At 45.2% G+C, this 26,921-nt stretch overlaps 1 protein-coding gene across 1 annotated transcript in view; it reads left to right on the top strand.

Annotated features, from left to right (window-relative positions):
- F13a1 (coagulation factor XIII A chain) overlaps window positions 1-26,438 on the top strand; it is a 164,889-nt gene extending 138,451 nt beyond the window's left edge. The window contains exons 13-15 of the mRNA XM_076857889.1: window positions 4,141-4,301; window positions 18,086-18,222; window positions 24,756-26,438. Of these exons, the coding sequence (XP_076714004.1) occupies window positions 4,141-4,301; window positions 18,086-18,222; window positions 24,756-24,909 (452 nt within the window). The 3' untranslated portion in view covers window positions 24,910-26,438. The remainder of the gene's footprint in view (window positions 1-4,140; window positions 4,302-18,085; window positions 18,223-24,755) is intronic.
- The last annotated feature ends 483 nt before the right edge of the window (window positions 26,439-26,921 follow it).

Raw genomic sequence — 26,921 nt, 5'->3', positions numbered from 1 at the left:
AGTCACTGGAATTGTGAGCCAGATAAACTCTTTTCTTTATAAAGTACCCAAGCTCAAGTATTTTGTTAGAGCAACAGAAAATAGATTAAATCAGGAGTAAAATAAATGGTGGATACAGGACATATAAGAACTCTTTATAAGAACTCTGTTTCCAGTGAGCTGAGGAGCCAGTGGAGGGTTTCTGAGATGCTCTAACAGGTTTTGAAAGCTCGTTGTGTTGAGAGACTACAGGGAGAGCAGGGCCCAAGCCTAGAGACCAGTTAGGATGCTGCTGCAATTTTTCACCTGAGAGATGGGGTGACAGTAACAGAGTAGTGAGATCTAGTCAGATCTGGGCGTGTCCTGAAGGTAGAGGCCACCTGATTGGCCAATGCATTGGCCACGTGGTGTGAGCCAAGGAGACTGTGGAGGAAACTGCATGTGGCAATACCATGGTCGGATCTCAGTAAGGATGAACTTCCAACATTGTGGGAAACTGAGCCGGGAGGATGAGTTGCTGTGTTCAAGACCCCAAAGAGCAGCCAGAGGCAAAGCCGGTGACAGAGTCCAGGTCCCATTCAGGCAATGACGGGGAGCCCCAGGCTGCCAACTTGGCCAGTTCCCTTGCTGATGCCCCTATTTTCTGTAGTCCAGCACAGATCCCTGGACAGGGAACCAAACAGCTGCCCTTTCCCCCTTCACAAGGGTCTTGTCTGTCAATGCCCTTCCTGGTTCTCCTTAATCCAGTTAAAGAATGAGCTTACATGAGTTATGGACTAGAAGACACAATAATTATTTTCATAATAATAAAAATTATCCCTCCGAGTCACAGATGTAGAGACAGCTCACCAAACCTCAGCCTGAGTCAACATTGACATAGCCCCGCCCACTCAGCCCACCCCAGGGCTGATCTTCAATAACCAGATGGGAGTCGGCAACTCTTCCTTTACTTCACAGATAGGTGGCACGAAATTACCTGCAATGAATTGCATATTGCCATCTGAAATAAACTTCCATCCACGGCAAGAAGCCACGTCCTTGTAGACCTCACTCAAGCACTCTGAGGTGCCTCTGTTGCAAAGAAAGTTTTCCAAGTGGGATGGGAGACAGACTTTCCAGCCTGATGATTAAAGGGCGTGTGTGGGCCAGAATCAGCCTGGGAGACCTGAATAACTTAAACCTCCCAGTACCTTCAAAGGTGCTATCATTTCCACTTGGCTATATTTAGTTTTCTTTGCTTTTTGGAAAAGAGTGGAGGCTGCTCCAGTCTGTGTCTCCCTTGGTTTTCCCCAGACACCGTAAATGATACTGGCCTCATCCCAGCTCTGCAGCTCACAGAGTGAAAATCTATTCCTCCTTCTCTTGCCACGTTTAATAAACTTTATCTAGAACAATTTCTTGTGCAGTGGCAAAACACAGCGCTTACATAACGGACTATTTCAGGAGCACTGTTCTCTTGGGCTCTGAAACACAGCCTGATTTCTTTAGTGCTGTGTGATTCAGGGAATGTGCTACCTCTGAGAAGAAAAGAGTCCTGAAGCCAAGATTATAAGGGTAGCAAGAGCGTGTCCCACTAGCCTAAGAAACCTTGTGGTCAAACACGCCCCCTCTAGAAATATGCAGGGGGGGGTTCATTTTTTATTACACATGCTGAGGCAGCTGTAGGCAAAGCACAATATCCTCCTAGACCTGACGCTTTTCCACTCCATCCATCCAGACCTGGGGATGACGAGCAGGTCATAAGCTCGTCTGGGGTCATGCTTAATGGAGAGAGGGCTGGAGCCCCACTCACTGGATGGCAGGAGGACGTGGGGTCCAGGCTCAGGTCCAGTGAAGACTGTATGAGCGGGTCATTCAAGAAGGCAGCATTCAGGGATCAAAGTCAAGGTAAGAGCATAACTTCAAAGAATAGGCTCTGAATAGAATAGCAGTCTCCTGGGAACCAAGCCAACCCAGCCAGTTGTTGAGTCCTCCTCTCCAGAGGACTAATATATTCCAGCCCTCTCCAGAGCTGAGGGCAGGATTGCTCAGCCCTGCTTCTATTGACATCTGGATACCTCTCTTGTGGGGCTGTCCTGTGCCTTGTAGGATGTTTAGCAGCATCTTAGACCTCTACCCACCAGGTGCCAGCAGCAACCCACCCCCAGCCTTTTGGGGACAACCAGAAAAGTCTCTGGATATTGCTAATTGTCTCCTGGAGGGGACAAAACAGCCTGCCATTGACAGCCCCCAGTCTAGAATGGCCCATCTTTTTGGTTTTCCAGGAATCCATGCTTGATGTTCTCTGGATGCAGAACTTTCCATTTTAAAATCCAACCTGTCCTAAATTTGCCCTCATCCTGCCAAATCTCCACCCCTTCTCGTGTCTGAGCCTCCTGTCCTGAGAGCTTCTCGCTTACACAGGCATCACCTGACGTCTGATTCAAATCCTGACTCAGACGCGTGACGGAGTCAGAAAACTGGCTCTCGGTGATGGTGCTGCTGCTGGTGGGCAGCCACATCTGGGGTGGCAAGAGCCTGGGTGAGAAGGCTGTTCCCTTCCTTGCAGCCAAGGCTTTCCACGGGCCTGGTCCTTCAGGGCTGCCCCTGGTGGTTGGAGCCATGCTTCCCAACGCAGGCTGCACATCAGAGTCAGATGAAGAACTTGGAAAGAAATGACTGATGTCCAGCCCCCAATCTCCAACACTCTGACTCCATTGGTCGGTGGTTGGGATCCTGAATGGCACGTGTTTTGAAGACTCCAGGTTCTCAAGACTGAGAACTCTTTTGATCAGGGGCTAGAGCAGTCACAGCACCTACACATCTATAAAGAGACTTCCAGGGTGGGCACTGCCCATGGCAGAGGCCTTTCCTGGACTCTTGGTGATCTTCAGGCCAGGGCTGGCTCCCACAGGTCCATTCCAGGTCTGAGAGTCCCACCCAGGGATGACAACCTTGGCTGATGTGTCCTCCCCTGAGAGGCAGCAATGAGTCAGGAGCCCTCCCCTGGGCCCTGGTGCTTCCTCGGCCACAGGCAGCATTCAGCCTCCTTAGGGGACTTCTGCTCAGCTGGGTGGGCTAAAATGAGCTGCCCCTAACACTTAAATCACCAGCCATGGGAGCTGTTCCCTCAACAACTTCTTCAGAAAGAACACATTTTGGGCCAGACCTTGGGCAGGAAGGTAGAGGAGATGTTCAGTCTGTGACTGTTTATGGAGTGTGCGGCCTGTGGGTGGGGATGGAGGCATGAGTCACCCACTCACCTGCTGGGTCTGCCAGCTGACATGGGGCACAGACACCTGGCTCTGGCCAGGTGACAGCAGATGCCAATGTACTCTGGGCCTGCAGAAGAACTGCCCTTTGCTATCTAGCATCCTGGGCTGTGGGAAATGAGAGAGAGAGGGCCAGAGCCCCAAGACAGAACTCACCATAGGAGGATGATCAGAGGGGAGCCAGGGCCACCCCCATCTTCTTGGTGTTACCTTTTGTGGCTTGTCTCCAGTTTCTAAAACCTAACAGCAGTGACTTGAGGAAATGAGCATTTGGTCTTCTACATGACAAGTAGGGGAGGGAGGGAGAGAGAGCTGAATGCCTAGGGTGGGAACTGGGTGCACCAACTTCCGTCTCTTAAATAGAAAAATCATGATATCAGATTGGTACAGAAAAAGCTGGAGAGAAAATATACAGTGCTATAAGGACAAGGTTTTGATAGTTGACAGTTTTGTCCAAGGGTGGCTGATGGCCTGCAGGAGATGTTGCTTATTCTACAAGGGGATGATTCGTGGAACCAGGACTTTGGACTTCACTGTTCCCCATCTGCCATCTTGGATTGACCCTACCCAAATCAAAACAGCCAGTTAACACTTCTTGATCCTCCATTTTAGACATCTTTGTAATTGCTTTCCATTTTACAACAACAACAAAAAGCCCTGTTTGGAGAGCTTGACACATTTTCTCTAGTAAGATTTCACTGAATATGAAATTTTCCAGCATATTCTTTCTTCACCCAAGAGACCAGGAGGGCTTGTCCTGGATTGACTCTTTGTTCCATTTACCCCCCATCTTGGCTACGTTCCTGGTGACTTGTGTGCTAATGTGGGAAGGATGAGAGACCTAGGGGGAGAGTAAAGCAGATCTTGTCTCAGGTCTTGCTGACAGCCTGTTTGTTTTTCCTCCCATCAGTCAAAAAAGAGGAGGTGCTGGTCAGAGCTGGGGAGTACATGAGCCAGCTACTGGAACAAGGATTCCTGCACTTCTTTGTCACAGCTCGCATCAATGAGACCAAAGACGTTCTGGCCAAGCAGAAGTCCACTGTGCTGACCATCCCCAAGGTCATCATCAAGGTCAGTTTTAGCATCTCAGAGAAGAGAAAAAGGCAAGATTGTTCATTAGATATGTGTGTGTGTGTGTGTGTGTGTGTATGTGTCCTGCTCCAAAAAAAAAAAAAAAAAGAAATAATAGAGTTAGGATCCTCCTGTTCTTTGAAAGAACTAATCTGCCCTATATATAGTCACGCACTTATAACACTCCTCGTCTCTCCAGATTTAAATATATAGATGTGACTGCAGATATAAATATAACCTGTGGATATAAACACACTTGTGGAGGAAGATCAAGATGCGTAATGCATCACAGAGACTCAGAACTTTCCGTGTCTCTGGACTAAAGTGGGTCAGGCATGCCATATGATATGTGAGCCGCCTGCGTCACCTCCATCTGCGTCCTGGACAGTGGGATTGTTCACAGAGGTATAATTTTATACAGTAGCATCATAAGCTGAAATGTACAGTTCCGTGACAATGACTTTCGCCATCAGTAGCAGATTGGAAGCAGGAAGTTCCTTTCTGCTTTTCCCTCTCAATACCCCCTCGTCAATACCAAGAGGGCCACTTTCCCAACTTCTGTCACCTGGGGGTTTGTTTTGTCCACTTAGGTGATGGTTGCAATGGTGCCTCACCAGGTACCACCAGACATTCTCAGAGCCATGGCAGGGGAGAGCTGAGGGTGGGCGGGAAACAGGGAGCCTTCTTCTCCTGCTTCCCGGGGGCACCACTGCAGCTTTCGAAGGTGTCTGTCATCAGCCGCTCCCTTGAGACCCCTTTGCACCCTGGAATCAGGAATCTGAGCAGCTGGCAGGGAGCGAGGGGGAGTGACACTTCCTGCCACTTACCCAGGGCTGAGAGCCCTTCCCTGGGATCTGGAGAACATTCTTCTTCAAGTGGTTACATGATAAGCAGGGATCCCGAGCAGCTGCATTCCCCTAAAGTGGTGATGAATCAAAGCTCCATAATAAGCCTATGATATCTTAATGGCCCTCCAGGTGGGGGGCAGTGGGCCCAAGTGGGCCGAAGTGGGGAGCAGGCCTTCTTCCTTGTGAATCATTTGTGAAGATGGGGACCGTTGTGTGGCATTCGAAGTAGCGGCTTTCTTTGAGGACATTATTTTTTTTACCAAAGCTTCACATGTATCAATGGGAGGTAGGAAGTAGCACATTTCCACTCCACCCACGAGAAAGCTGAAGGTCAGACAGGCGGGATAACTTGTCCAAGGTCACACAGCCAGCAAGTAGGAGAGCTGGGCCTCCAAGCCTCCCAGTCTGGCTTATAGAGGCAGGCCTGGGAACCGGCCCCCTCCGCCCACTTTCTTGGTTTGTTCCTGTGTGGAAGGCACCTGAGCCACCCTAAGGTGAGATCCACCTGAACCTGAATACAACGGTACTGCCCACTGAGGGACATGGACTACTCCAAGCCCCCTTTAGCTCTTTCACCCCAGTTACCCACCTGTAGACCCACCATGGACCTAAAAGGCCTTAAGAGCCGAGATTAAAATGAGGATGTGAAGGTTGCAGGCAAAATCAGAAACACATGCAAAACAGAGGAGTGTGTCCTGGGGCCACCCCAGGGGTGCTTCATGCGGGGAGAACTGGAATTCAACAGCTTGAGGCACGGAGGGCCACATCAGGGAGGTCTGTCCTGCTCCCTGCCCAGGAAGGCTGCCCCTTCATGGCTGACTGTCCTGGGAGAAGTGTGCCAGGCCCACCCCAGCTGCACAGAGGAGACATCTTTGGCTGTTTTCTTGGGGACGTTGAACAGGGCCTGTCTAGGGATCCTTTCCCACCAGGGGCGAGGCCTGCATACTCACCTAATTACAAAGCAGTGGCTCGTCCCCAAGAGTGTCTCAAGAGAAAGCTTTTCACGCTATGGAGGCGCACGTCGCAGCGCAACATAGAATCTAATTGCACCACTGATAATAATCTGGATGTATGAAGGAAACGGATACCTTTGACCTTTTAGGCATTATTAATTTGACGGAGTATTTGTTCTCTTCTGGGTTTACGGAAAGAGCAGTTTCATTCCCCACGAGCAGAATCAGAAATACCTTACTCCACCAGTGAGCGGACCTGGGCCAGGAGGGTATACTTTACAAAGAGTTGTTTCCGTTTGGTTTGGTTTCCACCAAGGAATCAGGAAGGCTGTGCCCAGTGGAAACTAATTTAGAGGCAGGACATTTGACTGAGACTGGAGTGTGAGGGAGATTTGAAATCTGGCTTTTGTCCAGTGTCACGTTTGTTCAGGAAAGAGGTGAGGGTGTGGCAGCGCACATGAGCCGTAACCACCAACCTCCTGAATCCCAAGGGTAAACCAAATCCGAATGGGGCAGGAGGTGTTCCTAGGAAGTGTCTCACACCCTCAAAACCTCGGAGGCATCTCCAACCTGTGAGAGGTCCTTCCCCATTCCGGAAACTCTGGCTACAAGATGGGGTGCCTGGGACCCAGCTTAGCTGACTGGTGATAGGAAATCCAGGGCCATGGTCTGCAGATGACAGTTCTTACACTGCAAGAGATGGGGGCAGGGAAAGAAGACCCGAGGAAGACCAGGGAGGAGAGGGAAGAGAACGGTAGGAAAACATGCAAGATGAGTTAGATGTGTGGTATAAAACAGGAGCTGGAGAGGGAGTTAAATGCAAGCCAAAGTGCAAAATCTACAATGGCTTGGAGGTCCAGCATTATCTAGGACATGCATACCCAAATGCTAGGAAAATGATAGAATCCTTCCTCTTTCTTTTTGACCCTGAAATGGACTCCCCACGGACTGAATCTCCCAAGGTCACCATGGATCAAAGTGCCAGGCATGGGACAGGAGAGATGATAAGTTACGGGGACATGGCCCTCGGATCCTTAGCTCATGGACAAGAGGAGGGATAAGACCAGCACACGGTGCTAACAGTGATAGCAGCTGTGATCTATTAAGCACAAAATTACTAGGCACTTCTCTCTCGTATTATCTTTCTGAATCCTCCTTGTCACCCTACAAGGTAGGGAGGTGTTAGTAGAATCTTCATTTTGCAGATGTCCAGAGAAGATAGTACCTTGCAGCATAGGGCTCTGGGGCCAATTATAAGAGTTCAAAACCTGTTTTCTCAACATAATACCTGTGTAACTCTGCACAGATCATTGCACCTCTCTTAGATTTTGTTTTCTCGGGTGTGTCATAAAGGTGATGGCAATGCTGGCTTCCTGGGGTTCTTGTGAGTTTTTAATGAGCCAGTGGATGTCTGCTGCCTGAGTCACAATAAACACCTGGTATACGTTGGTTGCTGCTATTATTGCAATTGCGTCTGTTTGCAAGTGACTTGCCCATGATGGCGCACCTGGTGAGGGAAGGTGAGAAGCTTCTAATCTGGGTCCTTCTGATTCGGAAGGATATGCAGGTAACCACTGGGCCACCTTGCTCTCACACTGGGACCCTCCCGGGAAGCAGGATGGAGGACTGCTTTGAGACTAAGAGGTCTGTGTGTTTCGAGAGGGGAGAGATCACTCAAAGTGGAATGCTCATGACTTAAGACTGTAGAAGGGTAGCTGATCCTCAATGAATGGATGGGCATTTAACCAGTACAGATGGATGGAGAGAGCATTCCAGATACTAGAAGAAAACATGAGCAGGGGCAGGCAGGAGGCAGATGGCAGGGGTGCAGAGCAGCAAAGAGCCAGCCTTGGTTGGGGTGGAGGTTGGAAGCCAGGCCTGAGTAGTGGCGACCCAAGAAAGTCAGCTTAGGGCCGTTTGGAGGTGAGTGTCGCATCTGTGGACGAGAGCTTGGCAATTGACTCTGTGGACAAGAGGCTTCAGTCCCCAGAGCATGGCTAGAACCTGGTCATCAACTCCGTCCTCCCCACAGCCCTCCTTTCTTTCTCTTCGAGGTCTTGGACAAAGCGTTTTCTGGTGACTTCAAGCTCAGCTGATACTGGAGTCACCTGGCAGCCAGACTCCAGCTGCTCTTACCCAGCTTCCTTTTTAGAAGTTCCTGGAAGGTATTGGGCCCCACCTACCTGCATCTAAGTCATTATCAACCAAAGCCATTAGACCAATGGCCACATGTTCTTATATCCCAGTGGATTCCATCTTGGATTTGATTTGTCCTCGTGGCAACAAAGATTGGGTTTGGGTTAAATTTGTTTCCAATTAACGATTCCCAGCACCCACCATGTGTGAGTCATGGTGTGTGATCCTCATATGGAAAATGGCAGGGAGAGGCAGTCATTAAACTTTAATGAGCACACATATCTTTCCTCATGCTATCAAAATATTTTGATGAGAAATGTGTATTTTATTAAAAGCAGACATAGAATTTTTCTCTGCCTTCCCATGTGCTGATTGTTGTAAGCTGATTTAAGTTAGGAAAAAGCTCTTCAGCATTTTAATTTATAATGAACAGCTGGGTTTTTGAAGAGGATGGGGGAATCCAGCTGGTGTCCAGGCTACAGACTGGCTTGTCTGGGGCCTGTGGCCCATAACACGGGAACAGCAACCAATGCCTTTCTCCCATTCTGAGGGCAGGTTTTACGGTTTTCAGTCCTCAAGGAAATCAACTGCAACAAGACAACCAGGAGGGTCAGCAGCAACCCCTGATGTAGAGAAAGAGAATCGCAGTGGCTAAGACATGGGCCGGGGGTCAGACTTCCTGGTTCATAATCCTATCTGGGCTGTTTGGGGGCTAATATCCACTTCATATGTAAAATGGTGACAATAATAATAGGTCTTACAAGAAGTGTCTCTTTCAACACCCCCAGAGAGTGTTCAGAGACTTCTTCTGGGCAGGCTTCCCTTAAGGGCAACACCTGGACAGACTGTGTCCATATGGGATGAGAGGGAAACGGGGGACCAAGTCCAACCCACGCATCATTTTCCAAGCCCTACAGCCTCGTGGGGAGCTGCATTCACTGTAAGAAAGGGTTCCCTACTCAGGCACCATGGTGTTCCCCTGCAATCCCGGCAATTCAGGAGGCTGAGGCAGGAGGATTGCAAGTTCAAGGCCAGCCTTGGCAACTCAGCAAGACACTGTCTCAAATCACATTTTTTTTCATATTTATTTTTTTGTTGGACACAATATCTTTATTTTATTTATTTATTTTTAGGTGCTGAGGATCGAACCCAGGCCTTGCATGGGCTAGGCAAGCGTTCTACCGCTGAGCCACAGCCCCAGCCCTCAAAATTTTTAAAAAGGGAAAGGGGATGTTGCTCAGTGGTAGAGTGCCTCTGGATTAAATCTCCAGGACCAAGAAAAAAAATCAAAAAAAAAAAAAAAAAGAAAAGAGGGGCTCCCCCTGCTACCTGGCCCAGGGGCACTGCAGCTCAGCCTCACATCCACATCTCTTCTGACTGCCGACACTAGTGGGGTTGGCCTCAGCCAGAGTCCTGACATTTTGTTCCATCTGGAGCCTTTCATTAAATGTCCACAATTCTTACTGACATTAACCTTGGAATCCTCAGATTTCCTGCTGCTCAAGTCCTTGAGTGAGGCAGGCGGGCTGCTGAGATGAGTCCTGGGGTCCTGCTCCTCCAGCATCACAATTCATACACCTTCATCCCAAGGACAAATTAAACTTGGGGGAACCACCAAAAGTCCCAGAGTATTTGACAGCCACTAGGTGAGATGAGAGCTTCATTTTTTTTTTTCTCAGTCGGAACTCAAATATCAATGTCATCAAACCATAATAAGAAAACAGAGCCTGTGTTCTGATCATCCTGAGTCCTGATCAATTTCCTCTGTGTGTCAGTCACCTCGCTGTGATAAAACGCCTGAGGGAAAGCAACTTAAAGGAGGAAAGGTTTATTTTGACCCAGGGTTTCAGAGGTTTCAGTCCATGGTGCCTGGACCCCATTGTTTTGGGCCTGCAGTGGCTCAGTACTCTTGGCAGGAGTTGTTGTGGCAGAGAAGGCTGCTCAACTCATAGCAGCCGGGAAGTAAGAAGAGCAAGGAGAAGGGGCTGGAGGATCAAGATCCCTTCAAGGACACGCCCCCTAAAGACCTAACTTCCTCCCACAGGGCCCCACCTCTTAAAGGTCCCACCACCTCCCAGTGGCACCACAGGCTGATGACCAAACCTTTAACACATGGGCCTTTGGGGCATGTACCAGATCCAGGCCATAATGCTCTCCATGCCTCTAACCAAACACATTCTCTCAGCCCACCCCACCCTTCAACAGGGAAGTCAAGGGCAGGGAGCCAGCAGGGAAGTGGATTAATCCATTTCTCTATGGTTCTCCTCTCTGTGCCTCATCCCTCCCCTAGGGGGATGTACCGGTGGAAACTGCCTCACCATCAACCAGGAAATTTTTTTCTCCCTTAAAATCTCAGATTTCATAAATGCTAGTATGTTTCAGATGCTGTGCCATCTGAATATTACATTGAATTGTTCCAGTGGCTGCATTTTAAAAAACTAAAGACCAGAGATTTCAAGTGACCTGCCCAAAGAACACACAGTAGCAACCCCCATCGTCTTCAGACCTTCAGTTCAACTAATTTTCTCCTTAGCCTCCCGTGGAAGATCATATCTCTCTCTCTCTCTCTCTCTCTCTCTCTCTCTCTCTCTCACACACACACACACACACACACACACACACACACACACCTACGCTCTTCACAGACACACTGCCCCAGGCCATCTGTGGAGGAAACAAAACCCATTTCTCTGTGAGTTCCTGCCATCAGAGACTCTGAGCAGGTGAAGCCTCTTTACCCCAGGGGACCCCAGGTGAGGCACCTCCAGCCACACCTTTAACAAGCTTAGGAAGCTGACTACCCATTCGTGGCTGTTGGTCACGGAGAATGATGGCCACAGAATCAGAGTATGTGAGCTGGGACAGATAGGAGGGCACTGCTAGCTCCATCCTGGGTGAGTCCTGCCACTCCCAAATGTGATTGCCATCCTGCCCCCAGCACTGCTCTGCATTTGAGATAGAAAGTGAGACATCACTGTTTGCCACAACACCTAAATCATACTGTGGTCTATGCATTTCTCTATACTCTATGTTTGTATAAATATGTCAAAATATTCTCTACTGTCATGTATATCTAAAAAGAACAAATAAAAAAAGACACACACAAGAAAATATTCTAGAGTAAAACCAGTCCCACCTACCTGTCTTGTAATTCCACTATATTGGGGCTGCTAGATAGTCTTTTAACAATGATATCTCTACCTTTACCCTAAATAGAAAATCCTGTTATCATCAGGTAATGTATATCAAGGTCCCAAGGCCACCTTGTCACATTTCACTCGGGCGTAGGAATCTAATTCTTTCCCGACGAAGTCAAAAAAGAAAGGTAGGTGGTAGATGTGTTTTCAAATTTAGTTCAGGGTCAACTTATAATCATTGTCCTCAACGGAGGTTTTAGTGATAACATAAAAAGCTAACACTGCAAATGATTCTTCAGTGGATTTCAGAAAATAAAGAAGCTATTCTCACCCAAAAAAAGTTACTATTTTTATCTCTCATCTGTCAGAGATCACAGTGTAGGTAGTGTTTAAAGATGAATGTTTTAGAATCAGAAAGACCTAGATTTATATCCGGGTTGGTTCTGCCAACTTACTGGCTCGGCAAGCATTTTTATTTATCTTCTAAGTTTTACTTTTCTACTAATAGAATAGAGGTACTAATAATAAGGTCTACCTCTAAGTCAGACCTGTAGGGATTAAATAATGTAAGTAAATTATCATGTAAGTAAAATGATGAAAATAATAACTGTATTATGAACACTAAATAAAGATAAGTTATTGTCCTCATTGTTGTTGTAATGAAGCAGTCACTATAGGGTGTCATTAAAGGAGGATCTGATACTAGTCTGTCTCTATTCAAGTCTCATCACTTACTCTGTGAACTTGGGACAGTTGCTTAACTGTTCTGTGTCTCAGTTTCTTCGTTGTAAAATGAAGACTCACAGAATCTACTGCATGGGTAGAGGATTAAATAATCCTCATGTGAGGATTAAAAGAAATTGATAAAGCTTTCAATGATGATGGGAATATTCTAAATATACACTGTCCAATATGGCATCTGTTAGCCACATGAGGGTCTTGAGCCCTTGAAATATGGCTAGTGCCCCCAAGGAGATGAATTTTTAAATTTCAGTTAGCTTTAATTAATTGAATGAGCTGCAAGTGACTAGTGGCTACCATATTGTCTAGCATAGCCTGACGTCACAACCTGACCATGCTAACCTTTAGTGTTATTCCTAAATGTCAGCCCAAGTCTTAGCTGGGAGCAAGACAGATGCTGGAGCCAGTGAGAAGAGTTTTCAAACAAGCATTTGCTTCTTACCAGCAGTGACCATAAGATGAGGAAGAAGGAAAGAATTCAATTTCAATAATACATGGAAGTCGTGATTGAAAGCACTTGAAATAAGAACTGTTAGGTGAATCTCATAAATTGTGTGAATCAAATTGCCAACTTAATTCATTCTCACTCGTTTTCAAACTTTTTTTCTTCATTTCAGTTTCAATTTTGAAAATGGTTATACATTTTGTAGAGTCGTGGAAGATTACCTGTGGTCTCCTAAAAAGTAATTCCTTCCAAAAAGTTTACATAAGTATCACCCCATTGCCCCTCCTCTGGTGTGTGTGTGTGTGTGTGTGTGTGTGTGTGTGTGTGTGTGTGTGATTTTTCTGTTTAAAAGAATGGGAGTAGATGCTCATAATCATGAAGTAGTATAAAGAATAAGAACTCAGGCCCGGTGCGATGGCACACACCTGTTATCCCACTGGTTCTTGAGGCTGAGGCAGGAGGATCATGAGTTCAAAGCCAGCCTCAGCAAAAAGCGAGGAACTAAAAGCTAAGCAACTCAGTGAGACCCTGTCTCTAAATAAAATACAAAATAGGGCTGGGGATGTAGCTTAGTGGTCGAATACCCCTGAGTTCAATTCCTGGTACCAAAAAAAAACAACAGTATGTCATTATTGGTGAGTGGCATTTAACTTGGGAATGCATCATATTAACAGATTGGTTTTTAAAGAACAGAGATATTTTAAAATAGTATATTGAAAGATAAAGCATAGCCATCAAATAGTTGGAAAAGCAATTGATGTCACCAAGTAAACTTACACTTTATTTTTTTTCTCAAGTCCGTGTGTTAGATATGCTTCTGTAAAGTTGATACACATGAAAGTTCCTGCTTGATCTAACCTTCTCTGGGTTGCCTAAAGAGTCTCTTTACTTAAGGTTTTATAAGAGCAAGAACATCAGAAATGCAGCTATACCAATATGGAATTGTTTTTTATAGCATTAAAGAAAAGAGAGTTGTGAAAATTCACGGAAGAATTCAATAAGAACAGACCTCGTCTCCCAAAATTGTCATTGATCTCAGCATCTCATAGACACTGTAGCATGACACAGCACCTGATCAACACATAACATGAAAATACTATGTGTAGGCTCCCTTTTCCCCAGAGGAAAAAGGAGGGAATACCTCCACCTGCATTTCCCAGACGAGGAAGGGTGATACTGACCACTGGGCAGATTTTTACACTGGGGTTGATCTGAGTTTTTAAGATTCAGTATCATCTCAGTAGTCAGGGCCAGGGAATTTAAATTCTGAGGGCAAGAGACAGACATCAGAAAGGGGACATCAAATCTTTGTTAACTGCAAAAGAAACACACTCCAATCAGAGAAAAGTCCCTCCGTCCACCTCACCATCTCCCCAAGTCTTTCCCCATCAGGGATGTTCAGGCATTTTTGATACATATGTGTCAGCAGCTAATCACAGAGATGAGGCACGACACCTGAAATTATCCAGAAAGCCCAATCTTCTGAGCATATTCCAATCTGAAGTTTCTCCACAAGGCCCAACCACATATGATGCATTCCCAAGTTAAATGCCACTCACCAATATTGACATACTGGGTTTTTTTGTTTGTTTGTTTGTTTTTGTTTTTTATTTTTTGTTTTTTTTTTTGGTATCAGTCTTCCAAATTTCAGGTTGAGCATCCCTAATCCAAAAAAAAGCTGAAACTTTCTCAATGATAACAGGATGCTCAAAACATTTTGGATTTTGGAGTATTTCATATTAAGGATGTTTAACCAGAAAGTCCATGCCAGTATCCTAAAATCTGGAAAACACCAAAGTTTCTCAGAGAAAGGGCATTTCAAGATAAGGGATTTCAGAGAAGGGACGTTTGACATGCACTATCACATTTATAAGGGACCGGAAGGGTATACTTTGTTTTCCAAAGCCCAGGAAACCCTCTTGTAGAGCCAGCCCACCTCATGGAAAAGGTTCTTAGTTGGGGTTCATGGGCTCCTCAAGAACCTGGGACAAACTTTATGAGTCTATAGTGAATCCCCTAAGAATAAATGCCCACAGTGTATGTATCTTGCACTTGTTGCTGCGTACGTCTATGGGGAGGAAGGGTTAGGAGCAGCTATCAGATTCATCTTTTAACGTTTTCATTAGGACATTATAATTATATATAATTGTGGGGTGTATTTTGAAATAATCATACCTGCATGGGACAGAAGTGGCTCCATTTCAATCCCCAGTACTTCCTCTTTTCCTCCCTCCTCCCTCCCCCGTTCTCCCTCCTCAACTCTGCCGGTCTCCCTTCTACTTATTTATTGGTTTTTAATGGGTGCTTCATAAGTAGACATAAAGGTGAAATTCTCTGTGGTGTGCTCATGTGTGTGCATAATGCATAATTGCTCACAGATGGAATTAACACATAATTTGGCCGACTTCATTCCACAGTTCCTTCCTTTTCCCATCCCCCCTTCCCTCTCCCTCAAACCCTTTCCTCTACTTCACTGATCTCCCTTGTATTCTCCTGGGATCACCCCCCCCCACTTCACTCCCCTCCCCCTTATTTTGTTCTGACTTCAGCGTGTGAGAGAAAACATTCAACCCTCAACTTTCTGAGCCGGGCTTATTTCACTCAGCATGATGTTCTCAATTCCATTCATTCACCAGCAAATGCTGATTGATTTTTGAGGGCTCAGGCCCATACCTGTAATAGCATGCCATGGAGAAGGCAGATGGCCCCCAAATGTTTTGCTCAGAGTCAATTAAAATCATCATAAGCAAACACTTTGACCAGTAATGTCTCTGAAGCATCCCCACCTTCTCTAATTTAGAGAGGTTTTTTAAAAAATAAATATTAATTTTTATTTTGTATTTTTAAAAATCTAGAGGATTTTTAAATTCCTTAAATGTGGAAAAAAAATGTCTTGGACACACCAGAGGATTAAACCAAGGGGACCATGTAACTAACATATTTCAATGTACTTCAGTGTTTACATTGACTATGTTCATACATCTGGGAAGAAAGTAACAAATTCAGAATGACTTCCACACCTTTTGTCTGTACCAATGGTTTTTAACTGGGTGGGGGGCGGGATTTTGCTACCTAGGAAATATTTGACAGTTTCTGGAGCTACTTTTGGTGGTCACGAGAGGTGTAGGGGTGCAATTGGCATCCAGTAGATAGACCCAGAGATGCTGCAAAATGTCCTACAGCCCAGACAAAAAGATGTCAATCATGCTGAGGTTGACTCTGGGCTAGACCTTGACTCTTGGCTATGCCATAGCCTTCAAACCAAGCTAATCCACTCACACTCTGTCCCCAGCAGCCACAAGATTAACTCCTGGTTCACATTCCAGTGTGTTCCTTATTTAATTTGACCCCTCTCCCATTGAGCCTGATTTATTCACAGTCTTGTCACGGTGGCTCCAAATCCAACATTGCTCCCCACGCAATTTGGAAAACTCCCTTGCTCCTGGCTGGTGTCTGGACCTCAGGACAAAATGGTTTGGGTTGTCTTGCCACGGCCTAGTTGTTGCCTTTGCTGGCCGCCTCTGGTCACGGAGTCCTAGGCTCTAAGTGCAGCCTCTCTAGTTAGAAAGACTGGACCTGGAGCCCCTTTCCAGTCTGTAGCTTCAAGTCCTCATGCAAGATACTTACTTCTCTGAACCACAGTTTCCTCCTTCATAAAATGGAACTCCAGCACCAATGATCCTTCCCAAGGAAACCTTCTTCTTCTTAGGGGAACAACTATTATTATGTTATCATCTCCTTTCTGGATTCCTTGGAGCTGATACAAATTCAGCCCTCCTGTTGTGAGGCTTATCTGAGAACCATACATTCTCAACTGGGGTTGGTCCTTGGTAGTCAACAAAGATGCTGAAAATAAATGAATTAAAGCCTCCACCACTTGGGATTTGAACTTAATCGTTTGGCGTAGGTTAAGATCTCCTTAGCAGTAAAGCACTAACTACCCGATCAGGCACACAAACCAAGTTGTAACCATCTTGACCATGTCTGCTCCACTCCTGATCCCCCTGAACCCATCTCTCCACCCACCTGCTGCCCAGGACCTGGGGTTACGAATGTAACAAACATGAGGAAGTGGCTGACGGCTTTGTTTTCTTACAGATTTAAAAAAAAAAAAAATTCCATAGTCATAAACTGAGTCTTAAACCAAGACTTACAAAGTAAAGCCATAAGATTTTATTCTTAGCTACAGAGTCAGTAAGCAAGGGTCCTTTTCTCTGGGTAACATCCTTCCTTTTTACCTCCACACAAAAGAAACTTTTCTAGGTTATACACTTGCGAAAGAAATAAGGTCTAACAATGACTAGGTTGTTACCTAGAAAACTCAAGCAACCAGCAAATTCCATTTCTAAACAGTTTATCTAACTTAACAAATATTTATTGGACACTGGGTTGCTATTGGAGTTAACAGTGTACTAAAATAAAAGGTAAATAGAGCTACCTAGAGCATTGCTACTTCAAAAAAGCACCAGCTATAATGTATTGCACCTTTGCCATGAACCTTGCAAACAGCTTTCTGTGCATTATCTCATCCCACCCCTTTCTTATGAGGGAGGAATTGTTATATTATTTTTTTATCTTGTTCTCAAGTGATTTAGGTCTTGGACAGATCTGCCCATTTGGCATACACACGCCCTAAGCAAAAGAAATCCTATAGTCCCCTGGCCATTTTCCAGCGCATTAAGTTTGTGCTGGGAAAGTGTGTAGTTACAAGTGCCCGGTGCATAGTAAACACGGTGTAAGGGATAATAATGATAATAACAATAGCCTTCTACAAACATCACCCCATAGGAACGTCAGGCCAGTTTTACAGAAAAGAAAATTGAGTCTTGGAGAGTATTAGTGAGTCACCTGGGTCCCCACTGTCAGCAAGGGTCAAAGCTGGCATTGAACTCTGGTTGTCTCTACTTGCCAAATACCTGATACTTGGGGGAGTTGTTATGGACAAATTCACCCACAAATAGCTGTATCTCGTCCTAGACTTCTACCCTCCTGGGATCCGCTATTCAGCTGTAGCTGAAAAATTCTTTCCCCTGTTTCAGTGTCCAGCGTCCTCCTCTTCAAGTTCAACAAGGAGGACTCTCTCATTAGACATTTAAAGCAAGAAGGCACGAGCCCCACAGAGCATTCTCTGTCTCTTGAGCTCAGGAATCCCTCACGTCCTGGTAGGAGGTTTGCGTCCTTTCCAGAAGCCAGTTCACTCAGCTGCCCTGGTGGAGGAGGCTGCTGCTTCACCAAATGCACTCCCACGCCGCCTGCGGACATGAAGCAGCCAGTGGCCACGGCTATTAACCCGAACTCTAATTAGGATGGTTTTTATAATGAGGGAAAGAGTGTGATTCTAATTAGTAATTTTCCATCTTTTTCTCCATAGGTATCCTCAAGTCAGAGCAATAGGCTGTCCTCCTCCTCGGGCTGGTTGCACATACTATAAAAACTTCAGCAAAAGTGAAAATGGCGAAGGAAACAGAGAAGCAGGAGAGAGGTTTTACTGGCTACTGATGAGCTGTGTTCTCCCTTGACTTAGGTCCGAGGCGCTGCGGTCGTCGGTTCGGACATGGTTGTCACTGTTGAGTTCACCAACCCTTTAAAAGAGACCCTTCAAAATGTCTGGATGTACCTGGAAGGTCCTGGGGTCATAAGACCCAAAAGGAAGACGTTCCGGTACGTGCTGGGAGACAGTGGGAAGGCAGCGTGGGGCCGTGGGACGCTGTCTCTGTCCCTCTGTGTCTTTTCTGATCACAATCTACTCTCTAGTGCAAGTGTCCAAGATGCAACTCCTTGATGGATCCAGTCTGTGGGGCATGGGGTAAAAACAGGGTTGGTTTGACCATCACGTCCATCATTGAATCCTTAAAGCCACCCCAGAAGGGAGATACAATTACCAACTCTCTTCTTTTGGAGCTTCAACAGGTCAGTGGGCTGCCTCCATGACACACAGCTTATAAGCAGAGAGCCGAATTTCAAATTCAAGGTGTCTGATTGCAGAACTCATTCCCATGATTTTGCCATACCACTTCCTCATGTGTCACCCACTAATATTCACTGGGCACCTGCATATGCCAAGTAGGACGTTGAAAGATGCCCTTTCAATAGGTCCTTTCTTTCCAACTCCACCTCTTAGATTCAGCAATCCAATCACTGTGGTTGCCCCAGGCTGTGTAATAATATAAATGGAACTCAGCCTCTTCCACACCCAGCACCATCAGACTGAGCCCTGCTGGTTTGCTTCTGTGGCACCTATTGACTGTGACTTTCCCCCAACAGGAGAGCCCATTCCACAGTCAGGTAGCTCAGAAAACATACCTTTTCTACCTTGAGATCCTACCAATGACAATTTTGTTATCTGGCCCGACATAAAATAAGGTCCACAGCTCTTCCATCGGATGACTTGCAAATGTTCGCAAGCAGGTGTCTCGTCTTCCTTGAATCTTCTCTATTTGGGACCAAATACCCACCCCGACTTCATCTTTCTGGCCACGAATGTGGTTTTAGCTCCCTCCCTCTCCTGCACTGTGCAATTTGTCTGTGCTCCTCTTAAAGTGTGACACTCAGAATGGGTCCCAATCTTTGAAGTTTATTACTTTCATTTCTACCACAAATAAGTCCCTGTCAGCATCAATCAATCTAGCACATTTCCTACGGGGTGACCTTCTAAGGCAAAGAAAGGGAAGTGAGAGGTTTGGAAACCACCTCATGACCATCTACGTTAGGAGTTTTCCCAACACCTCTTACGGAAGCCACCCCACTCTGTAAGCTGCAAGGCCTCACTCATCTTTTCTGGGACACCGCCATTGCCCACAAAAGACTCTCTCTGCATTTCTTTTCAAATTACAGGTCCTGCAGTTTTCTGCATCCTATCTTAAGAGATGCCTTATTACCAATGCAGTACACAACACAGAAAATAATTCGAGTGCTTTTTAAAAATGGCAAGCACAAGATATAACAACCTGCTTGTATTAATAGGACAGTCTCAGGGGGAAAAAAAAAAAAGAATTAAATTAGAAATCAACCCCAGCGAGCGGGAGAGGTCAGCAGCCGTAGCCCTGCTTTCGTCAGAAACGACAGTCTTGCTCACCCATTCTCGCACCTTCCCACTCAAATCAGATGCAAGAATCGCTCAGGCAAAGTGAAACACATTTCCTCTTCCAAACAGCCCCCTGCTGTATCCAATTTTTCTTTCTTGAACAATAGCCACACAATCTGTATCTGAGGGTACTGGAAACTTCTGCTAGCTTCACACCTTGGCTGTCCCAAGAATCCTGCGTTGCTCAAGGTGAACACGTCTATGCTATGGTTTACCTGGGTGTTCCTCAAAGGTGCAGATGTAAAAGTGTGGTCCCCAGGGTGGCAGTGTTGGGAAACTCTGGGGACCTTGAAGACATGGAGCCTCATGTCTTCAAGGCCCAAGATGATTTAACGTTCCACGCTTCCCATGGCCTCCCTCCCATCTCAGATGCTGGAAAGTTCCATTTCCGTAGATTCTTTACTTTTAAGTTTCTGCACTTCCAGACCACCCAATAATTCATCCACCAGATTCATTTTTCTCTTTTAAAAAATGATCAGGTTCAGTGAATTATTTCAAGAGAAAACTTCCCCAATTTTGTGACTTGAGTTTAAGCTTTGTTTCCCAAGTAGGACAAAAGCTAAGCCTCTACACACAGAGGACAAACTGTAGGTAGCTGCAGTTTGTTGTTATAATAATCCCATTTGCCTGTGTGCATTCAAGATGATAAATGGCCAGAGTATCCTGATAGCTCAGCACATTACTGAGAATCATTTATCACAACATCCATCCCCCGGAAATGAGATTATTCCAACATTACTCCACTTACCAAAATGAGCAAATGATTTTTTCTCACTTTCTGTTATGCATTTATCTGTAGGTAAAATGACATGCATGTGCTCCTTAACGTTGGAATATTTTCATATGCACCCATCGTTATGCAGATCGTTATATGACCAAGAGCAAATAATGAGGTGAAGCCCAAGATCTGGTGACTATTTGAGGTGGTTACCTACACTGCAGTCCCAGGTCAGATCCTTAAGCAGGACAGTTGTTTCACAAGATGCTTCTGATTGATCACGTGAGAAACCAGGGTCAAGAGAACCTATGGATCTGGGTAAAAATAGCTTCTGTTGACAAATACATATCTTTAATTCATATTGAATTGATCACTGTAAATTAAGGACAGAGAATTGCTTTTCTGTACACAGACACAAAGAGCTTTCGTAAATTGTTCTGCAGAGAGTTCAGGCAAAGCAAACAATAACCACAAAGGTAGAGGTGCTAGGAATAATAACCGTAATACATTTCTGACATTTCTTGTCGCTGACCGTGTCTTGCCGCAATTCCAAGTGCAGTACAAATATTAACTCACCTACCCTCTCTCGCTCTGTTCAGTGTCCAATGGTGTCCACCTTTTATAGGGGAGGAAAACAATGTTGAGGTCAAGGTTTTACAAACCTTGAATCATAAAATCAACTTACTGGGTTTGGAAAAGTACCTAGGTTATGTATATATGCATTATTCCCATCATTTGTTTTTTTAAGTCACTGATTAAAATAAAGTATAGAGCCACACTTATAAAGAACCAAACCTAAGGAAAGCATTAACAAATATTAAATTAATATAGACATTTTAGATGATCAGTGTCAAAGTCAATGCCTGGAGCCGCACCATAGAGAGAGCTCCCAAGGGGTCAGATGCCTTCTCCAATTCACAGGAAAAGAGGTGAGAGAAAACAGGATTTCTTACATAGTGCCTGGATTTCTGAGATGTCAGGCCTTTAGCCTTTTGACCCCAGAGGATGTGAACCCAGAGTCAGCTGAAATACACGTTGTTGTATTGATGTTAGAGGAAATCTTGAATTTCTAACTTAAGACAGGTCAGGTCTGTAGGCAGGTGGCCCTCTGTTTCTCCCTTCCCTTTATCTCTGTGAAGTGACAGTGTATGGTCCCAGGCCCCTGAGGGCAAATGGAGGCCCATCTGATTGAGGTCCTTGGGCCACACCCGACTGTCCTTACAGTTCTCTTTCCCACTGACCCCCACCCACGGCCTCCCAGTGCAAAGCTGAGCACTGTCCCCAGCCCCTTTACCTGCCCTGCAGGTCCCTCCAGGAGGGAGGGCCTTACTCTAGCTTATCAGCCTCCTCCCCAGGGGGTTCTGTGGATCTAGCCAGAGAATTCCTTTTCTGAGTACAAGCACTCTCTTAGGTGCCCGACAGGTCTCTGTTCCTGAGAGATGCCCCATCGTCCTTTTCTGACCCCAGTTCTTCCCACAGTCCCAAGTCCCTTCATAAGCTCCCAGGTCCTGAGTGTAGAGTAGAATGGTGAGATTCTTGTCTGACTCCGCCATTTAGCTATTGGCACTCTTGGAGAAGCCACTCGTTGTCTTTGAAGTGGACTCCTCCTTACCTATAAACTGGGGGATAAGAATGCCTTCTTTGTTGGGTGGATAAAAAAAATGCAGGGGCTGGAGCTGTGGCTCAGTGGTAGCTCATTTGCCTAGCATGAGTGAGGCACTGCCTCGATTCTCAGCACCCCATGTAAATAAATAAAAAATAAATAAAAATAAAGGTCTATCAACAACTAAAAAAAGAAAGAAAAGAAATGCGGCTCAGTTTCCTTGTCCTATTAATTCCATTTTTCTCCTGAATCCTCATCCCCTACCTTCCTATTCTTCTGAATCGAGGCCTTCAGATAGAGTAACCTTGGTCTCCTGTGTGCTCAGAAAAGTATTCATTTAAACTCATCCCTCCCTGCCTGGTGCAGACCCCAGCACCACTGCACCCAGGTCCATGCACCACTGGGAAAGAGCAACTAAACCATCACTAACTACCAACTAAACCACCGACTAACTACCGACTAAACCAGCTATAGATGGTCAAGTTCCTTTCAGTTTCTGTTCAGCCCCAAAGTCCAAAATGACCCAAGGATTGTCCTTGACTGAATGTTGCCATAACCTAATGATCTGATAAAACGTCCTCACATAGCTAATTTATCTAGTGAGGATTATAGATGGAGGAGCAGTTCTGTCACTCCCTCGTTATCTCGTAAGCAAAGACGTTGGTATAACTGAAATGACAGCAACAAGCATTTTCTGAATTTTTAAAATATTTTCTGACTGTTTCACTACATACTGGATCCTGTCCTGGCCTCTCTGCTTGGATGATTTCATTTAATTCTCACATGGGTGCTGTGGGATAATCCACATCCTCATTTTGCAGATGAGGAAACTGAGGCTTAGGAAAGGTCCATCAATTCCCCATGTTTTTACACCTAATAAGCAGGAGTATCAGAGTTAAGCCTGGGTATCCTGAATCCAGAGTCTATGGAGCTTGTAACCACTAGAAAATATTTCATCATACAGACACCAGGCATTACACGTTAGTTCAATAGCATGTTGGGTTTTTCAAAATAGATATATCCATTCAAATTTGCTTTTTCCTCTCTGTGGTCTCATCTATCAGGCAGCTATCCCCACGGCATAGGCCCCATGCATAATTGTGTTCATTATGGAACCATACCACGGACAAAAATTATTTTTCCTCCCTAACTCCATTTTCAAAACTTCTAAGCTCAAAACTGCTAAGTATTTTCAGAAGCGTTAGGTCTCCAAACCCACAGGAATTCAAATTCAGAATGTATCATTTTCAGTGACCACAAAGGAACTTTGAGAATCAGTAGGTCGACGTTGAATGAGTCCTATCTGGAGTGAGTTCCACCTTGCAGGGAGGCCCGGAGAAGCCGGTTGTTTTGCTTTGGGGCAGACCTTTTTATCAGCCTTCATTTGGCTTGCTGATATTCAGACTTTGGTGAAATTCAAAATAGTCAAAACTCCATTTGGCAGGAATGTAGAAAGAATAGACAGTTGACTGTAATTTCGGCTCTTCCATCATCTCGTCCATTAGACTCTGTGACCTTGGAGATTCTCTTATCTGTAAAATGACACAGTTAGACTAAGTCATTTTTAAAGCCCTTGCCCACTCCAACATGCTTGTCTCAATAAACCCATGAAAGAGATTCCTTTTTATCTTTCCAAGATGCTCATAATGGTCTTGATTCATCTCCCTTCCACTCCCCCAGAATAAGGCTGACCCAGGTTCCAGGCCAGGTCATCCAGCACTTGCCCTCCCTGAGAGTCAGTAAGCAGAGACCAGGAATCCTCCAGGCACAACACTTGCAGGAAGTCTTAAATATTGAATGAAAGCATAAATCTTGCTTGAAAAATAAAACCTGTGAAAAAAGTAAGCACAGTGGTCAGAAAAGAAGTTGCATGTAAAATAAAGTGTAAAATACAATATACAGTCATAGAAAGAGCAGGCACTCAGAAACATCTGGGGTCAAATCCCGTCTCCACCCATAGACCAACTATGTGATCTCGGAAAACTGACTCCACTGCTTGACTCTATTTCAAAGCATATCTGTCTACTTTGAGGCACTGTCACACATACAAAACCTGCATATTGTCTCCTGCCAGGGTTACTTAAGAAAACATATGAGAAGGATCCCAGGAAAACTTACATTTCCCCAACCCTGATGGACCTCAGTCACCCCCTGAAGTAGGCTTGTCCTCAAGACTTGGGGAGATTGTAGAGCATGCACTGAAGAAGAAGAGGAGAACTCTAGGACCATAAAAGACTACCCTAAAGTTACCAGGATAGACATTGGCAAGTAACAGAAAGCTGAATTGATAGAAGGAATACAATATGGTGGTTGAGAGGATTCGCAATTAGCATAGAGATACTCAAAGTCAGATGGCAGCAAACAGGGTCATAGTCCAGATGTTCAGCCTGGAAACAAGGTCTCTCCCCTGGGTGTTGGCAAGAGCTAATTAGAGGGTCAGAGCCTCAGCAATGGCAGCTGAGGATTCAGATAGCAATCTAATCCCAGGAAGAAACTAGAGTTGGTTGGCTCATTGTTGGTTGGTCTTCCCAACCCTATTGTGGAGCAGAGGATGTACACAGGTGGAAGGAACCATGCCCCAATGGGGCTGTTGGTGAATGGCTCTGCAAAGCCTCAGTAGGGACCTCATTTGGGTTCCTATGTGCTGAATCAGCCAGCCAAGTCCTTCAGTCCTCTAACCACCATCAGCTGAGAGAAGGAGGTCAGGTGGTTCAGGTAAGGATTGTCTGCTTCTTGATCAGGTAGGAAACGGAATCCACCAACCTCTCATCTCTTCTCCATCCTTTCAGTGAAATCCGGCCCAACGCCACTGTACAGTGGGAAGAAGTGTGTCAGCCTTGGGTTCCTGGCCATCGGAAGTTGATAGCCAGCCTGACCAGTGACTCCCTGAGACACGTGTATGGCGAGCTGGACCTGCAGATTCAAAGACGACCTTCCATCTAAACGCACCGGAGGCTGAGATGGACCCAGGCTTGGCTTCTTGTAGGGTTGGCGAAGGATGTTCTACTGCAAAAATAGCTCTTGCTTTAACTTAGGTGTGAAGTCTCAGACAGGACTAGAAGGAGCCTGAGAGTGGGGACGCTCTATACAGCAAAGACCCTCTTTTCCAAACCTAAGCTATCCAGCATGAAAGTTAGTTTTGAATCACTCTACCTTCCAGAGGATTCTGAGCATTAGCTTTAATTAAGCTCTAATTAAGCTCTCATAGTGCATAAGAGCAAAAGTTATCATTTATCATCACAAATGGCTACAGCGCCAAATATCAGAGGGCTTCACTTAATGGGGAGATTTGCTCAATACCTGCCCTCATTTAAAACTTCTGATTTCACACTCAGCCTTCTGGGGGCAATGTACTCCCCCAAAGGGAGAGAAACACATGACCCGGCTCTTAGAATTCTCTTCCCCTTTCCTGGAATCGGGTTCTACCCTCCGTGTTAGAATCCTTTTCCCAGGAATCTGAACACAGCATCATTTTTCTTCTTGGCAAAGCCAGGAAAAGGTCTTTCATCTTGCACCTGCAGCCAAGAGAATGCCTGCCAAATTTCACAGATTTACCTTTCCAGAAGATGTGGCCCCACATTAACAAATTGCATTTGTGCGGAACTTAATCACCTAGGAGGAGATAAGAAAGCAGGTGCAATGCTCTGATCTATTGAATAATGTAGTTTTATGGTGCATTTTAATAGGTGTCACACTGTGGCCTGATCAGTGGGAACCAATACCCCTTACTTTAACCTTTCTTGGAGTATATAACTAGAAAGTAATGAGGCTGGTTTGGGACTGGAGGAATAAGGATAATTCTCCTTAATTAGTGATTATAGTTCACCTGTCTCCCTGGGATCATCTCCTTCACAATGACACAGGTTCAGGTCTTTTGTCAGACATAGAATGAGCCCAGCAAGTTGGAGAAACTGGTAGATTGAGTGACTAGACACGTAGAAGAACAGACAGCCACTGAGTCTCTCTTTCCTTCATATGGTCTATGTTGAGATCTCACCTCAACACCCAGGTGCTGAAAGGTAACAGGAACAGAGCTCTGCAAACACCCAGTGCCAGTTCTGGCCCTGTGACAGGATGCCAATATCATTTGTATTCTGCACCAAGGCTCCAACAGACAAGGTTACTGGTATTTATTTACAAGGCAGATTTATGATCAGAATTTCCCATTTAAGTGCTTCGGGTATGATTTAGGTGAGTAGATTGTCATTTTTAGGAAAAAAAATACATAGAAAGTCAGAATGGCATGCTATGTTCTATAAAACTACATTTCTCAGTCTTTGAAACTGATTTTGAACCTTCAGTGCTGAGCTTTGAGGGTTACTGGGTCCCCTCTATAAGTATATCCCACATAATTCCATTAAGTCATCTCTCAGCATTTGCCAAGCCTTTCAATACCCAATTTTTTAAATGAAATGCATTTTGCTAGACTGTTAAACTGGCTTAACTTAGTATATTCTTATTAATGCAAATGTAATAGATGCTTAAAATAAAGTTAATCTGATTATATTTGCATCTGCACGGAAGTGAATGTTGTTAATTTTTTACTCCGACATATAACTAACCACAACTGCTTGAGAAACCATTCTGTCTCTGCAGTGGACAACCCACCCCTGAATAAGACAACAAACACTTGTCCTTTGGAGAAAATGACTCTAATAGATATTGACATCAAAGTTAGCTTTTCTCTCCTCCTTACTAGCCACATTCATTGAAGGAGGACGTTTTCCTATTCAATTAAAAAACTAGCTTCCAAAAGCTGAAAATTCTCCATGACTATTTTCCCATGAACAATCTCATGAACAATGATGATGAATTAATATATGGTCAGCATGGAGATCCATCAAAAAGAACACCTGCTATGGTCTTAGGGGAGGATGGAAGACACATGGCCAATGTGTATAAGACATCCCACACTCATGCCAAACCTGGTTGAAGAATTGCACCTCAGATGGAGC

Source organism: Callospermophilus lateralis, chromosome 6 (assembly GCF_048772815.1).
Source record: "Callospermophilus lateralis isolate mCalLat2 chromosome 6, mCalLat2.hap1, whole genome shotgun sequence".
Classification (NCBI taxonomy): Eukaryota; Metazoa; Chordata; class Mammalia; order Rodentia; family Sciuridae; genus Callospermophilus; species Callospermophilus lateralis.
Note: the sequence above shows the minus strand (reverse complement) of the source record. Positions and strands in the feature narration are given on the sequence as shown.